Genomic DNA, 5,000 nt, shown 5'->3' with positions numbered 1-5,000 from the left:
AAGAACGCGTTCGCTTTTCCTATTTGGTGGTGGAGGTGAAAGGGGTAGGAGAAGGAGGGTAAAGAGGGAGGAGGGAAAGAAAACCTATTTTCTCTAAGAATTTTTGCTGAGGAATCATTCTCGTGAGATTTTTTTCGCACGACTTAGATCGAATTAAAATGATGACATAAAACAGAGAAAAAAGAAAGAAAGAAAGGAAGAAGAAAAAAAAAGAAAGAAAAAAAAGGGAAACGGCCAAGAAACAGCACCTGTCCCTCGATGGATCCGCGTCAGTGCCTATTTGCTGCAAGACGAGTCGCTGGATAGAGAACGTGCCGAATAAATATCCGTTGGCCCTCTTCGAATATACCTAAGCTAACGCACCATTCGAGAAGCTTCTTCCTCACCGTCCTCGTCATCTTATAATTAGATCCTCCCGTGGGACGTTCTCTTGATAATGTCTATGTATTTGCATAATCTCAATCTCGAAATTTTGCGACGAAACGTATCTTTTTTTTTCCTTTTTTTTTCTTTTTTTTTTTCTTTAGGTATATTTTTCTTTAGGTATATATTTCTTTTTCCCTTTTTCTTTTCCTTTTTCTTTTTCTTCTTCTTTTACAATAACCGATGATCAATTAGATAGGCGTATCTTGATCGAGAATGCGTCTTTAAATTCTGAACAAGATGAAAATAATTCTACGTCTGTAGAAGTTCGATAATATATGTATTATGTATTTATGAGTTTTCATTCAGTGACGAACTTCTTCGTATATACATCGTGAATCATTGACGAAATGTTTCTCTATAGAATCATTTCATCTTACTCTGATCGTTTTTATGAATTTTTCATGTTGATGTAAGTCAATATTGAATGCAAGTATACGATAATTTAATGATAATTTAGTCTTTCGTACGTATGTGTATATATATATATATATATATATATATATATATATATGTATATATATAATCGCAGTTCATTATATATTTTTTGATTGAAAAGTCGCAGGGAATATCGTCGAGCTCGAAGGCAGAAGGGAAAAAATAAGAAAGTTGTCTTCGTGATGGTTGCCCTATCCCTTCGACTCGACGTACGCGATGACGTAGGTGGTAAGCATCGAGGATCCGTAACCGTTGATGTGTGTCTGGTTTCAGCGTCCATACTGCATGACCTCAGCGACATGCAGCCTCAAATAAACGCGATCAAAATAGAGCACCCGCCGTACTACTGCAGCAGCTACACCCCTCCATCCGCAGCCACGGCCGCGGATCATGCTCAGCCTGCGGCTAGCTTCAGTAAGTTTTTTTTCTTTTAATTTTCGATACTCTCTTTTTCTTCTTTTTTATTATTTATTTATTTATTTGTTTGTTTACTTATTTATTTACTTATATATTTATCTTATCATTCGAATGATAATATGATTCTTTTGTTACTATTTTCTTTTTCTATTTATATATATATATATTTATATATAAATATATATACATATATCTGCCTCTTTTTACTTTTAATTTGTATTGATCAAACTATACGGAAACGGAAGTGGTCATCAGAAATAAGTTTTAACATGACATCTCGGGAAAATCTCTCTCTCTCTCTCTCTCTCTCTTTCTCTCTCTCTCTTTTTCTCTTTTCTTTCTTTTGCGTTCAAATATAACTCGGATCAAGCGAGTAACACGGCAAGAGTCTCATCTTTCTCTCGTAGTTTAGCAAGTTATACGACGGAGAAATTATGCGAGTGCAGAGATGGCCTAGATATTTCGAAGGTCCATCGTTCGTAACGAGCAAGATGCACTTACCGTTGGAATTTTCCAACGATCAAAACTTATGAGCTTTTCATTTTAATGAATGCTGGATAATATATGTTTCTATTACCCATATCCCTAATGTTTGCATCAACGATACTTTTTTCTTTTTCTTCTCATTTCATTTCTTTCCATTTCTTTTCTTTTCTTTTCTTTCCTTTTCTTTTAATTTATTTTCTTTTTGAACATCGCGAGAAAGAGAAAAAGAAAGTTAATAAGTTTTTCATTTTAACCGATTCACGTTGTCACGGAAGTATTTTATCTATATAATTCGTGAGATAGAGAGAGAGAGAGAGAGAGAGAGAAGGAGAAGGAAAGGGTGGGCGAGAGATAGGGAGGGAAAGGGAGAATCCTAGCGCGAGAGATGCCGCGCGTTTGACCCAGTTATCGAAGAAAGTTTAACCGGTAAGCTTTCCTCGCTCTTAACCGAGTCATTCTCTGATTACGATCCAAATTTGAATCGTACGTTATGCGCGTATACTTACCTACGTTCTCAAGAGAATTTCTAGGAGAGAGAGAAAGAGATAGAGAGAGAGAGAGAGAGAGAGAGAGAGAGAGAGAGAGAGAGAGAATAAGGCTAGAATAAAGTAATTTAAAGTTTCTCGGTGGTATCTTTAACGCGTATTTTCAAGCTCGAGTTTTTGTTCAGGAGCGATAGCAAAGTACCGATACCGATTCGCGTCGAGAGATACGAGAAGATGGTGTTGTGACGATGTTGGTAGTAGAAGGGGGAGAATGAGTTGAAGGAGAAAGAGAAGGGAGTAGGAAGTTGGTTGAAGGGTAGGGGTAAAGATAGAGAGAAAATTTACCGTCGGAATAAAATGACCACCTTCTACGGGCTTAAAACATACACGGAGAAAAATTCCAGCAATAAACATATCTGGATCTCGGCCAAGCAAACGGCTATTCTCCTCGTGGCTCCCTTTTATCGTATGTACGTACATACATACATATATACATACGTACGTACGTACATACATACATATGCATATAATAGGCAGAGTTACGTACGTATGTTCTACGTAGAGGGGTTGCTTTATGGCCGCGAAACTAAGCGCTTGATTGACCGCATTGTCGCTGAATTAACACTGCGGGGAAGGTGTCATCGATCTACCACTGCAATAATAGACAAAAGAGTGTTATTTAATAACGATGAAAGGCAATTTGTTTTATTTCATTTCTTCCTTTCATTATTTCCATGATCTTTTTATATTTAACGTTTATATTATCTATTATATTTCGATAGCAACTCATAACATTTGATATCTCTTCTTTCTTATTTCTTCACCCTTACAGGTCCACCACCGGTACACCAGCTGATAAGAAACGACAAGACTGAAAAAGCTCCGACGGTCTCGGTCTCGAGTGCGGCGACATTCTCGCCAGTTCTCAGGCCAGAAGATGGTCATCGTGGAATGGACTCGCCTCATTCGCAGACGGGTATGTTCCCATCATGCGAACGATGAATTTAAACAATTTTTTCTTTTTGGTTTTTACTTCTCCTTTTTTTCTTCTATTTTTCCTTTATTTATTTTTTTTTCTTTTTTTTTTTTGTTAACATCATAACGAGAGATTCTCTCGTTGCGCTGCGAACTTCACGAGACGATTTATATATATATATATATATATATATATATATATATATATATATATAAATAAATATATATATATATCTCGTATGTGTCTCGATGATCGTAATTTTCTTTAACGCGCATTTACTGTTCTTTCCAGAACACGTTCGAAAAAAAGAAAAGAGAAAATAATTTAAAGAAAAAGAATTTTTGATTTTCCTTTTTGACTATCTTTCGTCTTCGCGATTTCAACGTTTTCTTTGCGATGATTATTTATTAATTTTCTTTTTCTTTTTTCTTGTTTTCCTTAATTATTCATTTTTTTCTCTTCGTCATTAATGATTTGCAAACGAAAAAGTGGAGAATGGCCCTTTGAGAAGATAACAACGAGCCATCGATTAAAATATCGAAGAAAATTTAATTGTAGGATATTTTCCATAAGCTGTCGTGGTACCATGGAAACCACCTTATCAAAATCGTGCGTTCTCGTCTCTCCCGTGGTGCCTCATCATAAAGCTTAAGCCCATCATATCACGGTCCTATCGCTTGTCGAGTGATCACGAGTTTAACTAACAAACATCTAACAACGAAATTGACATAAAAAAGAAAAAAAAAAAAAAGAAAAAAAGTCGCATTGTGCGTTTCCCAACGAACGTTCTTCGTCTTCTTCTTTTCCTCCTTTTCTTTCCCTTTCTCTTTTTTCTTTTTTTTTCTACGTTATACGAGATCGATGATTAACGGTCTTTATTCAAATGAAATTTAAATCCGTGCCTCTCGTTTCTAGATATCATCGATCGCACGATATGATTTATCCGAATCATTGATTAAATGAGAATATAAAGAAAAATATATATATAAATAAAAATGAAAATAAAAAAAAAGAAAGAAAGAAGAAAATCGTTGTAAAAGATTCGAAAAAGAACGAAAACTAAAAGTCATCGTATCATCTCGCGTAACATGTTTTTATTAATACGAAATATATTTTGTCCAGTGTGCGATAAACCCAATCTGAGCTCACCCAGGTATCATGTAAAATGTTTCCCTGTTCAAAAAGATTCGTGTACCCTCGATATATTACACTCTGTGTATTTCTCCCTTTTTAAAACAAGGATCTTAGATCGGATCGAGAAAGATCGATAGTCCCGTTCGTATCTTACTTTTTTATTTTCTTTTTTTTAACTCAAGCTCTATCATATATATATATATATATATATATATATATATGTGTGTGTGTGTGTCTGTATATATATATACATATATTATAAATACAATATGTAAGTCGTTTAACTAAATCGATCTTAAACCTTTCGGAGAAAACAATAAATGAGAGTTCGGTCGACTTAAAAAAATGATTAAACCGGAAGGAATTCGATCATTTCTCAAAGAAGAAACGAATTCAAGGCATCAATTTTTCGTAATGGATAGGTCAGTTTCGTACTAGGTCACTGCCTAACTGCAATCGCGAGGGACGCGGAAACCGTTTCGATAGACGAATTCCATTGAGCCATTGAACGATAGAATCGTCCTTTTCCGATCAATATCGATCCGATCGCCTTGTGTCGTAAAGGGACTTCATATAATAAAAAATAAAGAATAAAAGGAAGAAAGAAGGAAGGAATGATGATGATGATGATGATAATATTA

The 5,000-nt window shown here is 35.1% G+C and overlaps 1 protein-coding gene across 5 annotated transcripts in view; it reads left to right on the top strand.

The window, feature by feature from the left end:
- LOC127067012 (nuclear factor 1 X-type) overlaps window positions 1–5,000 on the top strand; it is a 65,076-nt gene that overhangs the window by 44,218 nt on the left and 15,858 nt on the right. For all 5 annotated transcript variants that reach the window (XM_051001448.1, XM_051001446.1, XM_051001445.1 and 2 more), the window contains 2 exons: window positions 1,135–1,275; window positions 3,082–3,225. In XM_051001448.1, the coding sequence (XP_050857405.1) occupies window positions 1,135–1,275; window positions 3,082–3,225 (285 nt within the window). The remainder of the gene's footprint in view (window positions 1–1,134; window positions 1,276–3,081; window positions 3,226–5,000) is intronic.

This window comes from Vespula vulgaris, chromosome 10 (assembly GCF_905475345.1).
Source record: "Vespula vulgaris chromosome 10, iyVesVulg1.1, whole genome shotgun sequence".
NCBI lineage: Eukaryota > Metazoa > Arthropoda > Insecta > Hymenoptera > Vespidae > Vespula > Vespula vulgaris.
The sequence above is the reverse complement of the archived record's forward strand: the minus strand, read 5'-3'. Positions and strand labels throughout refer to the sequence as shown.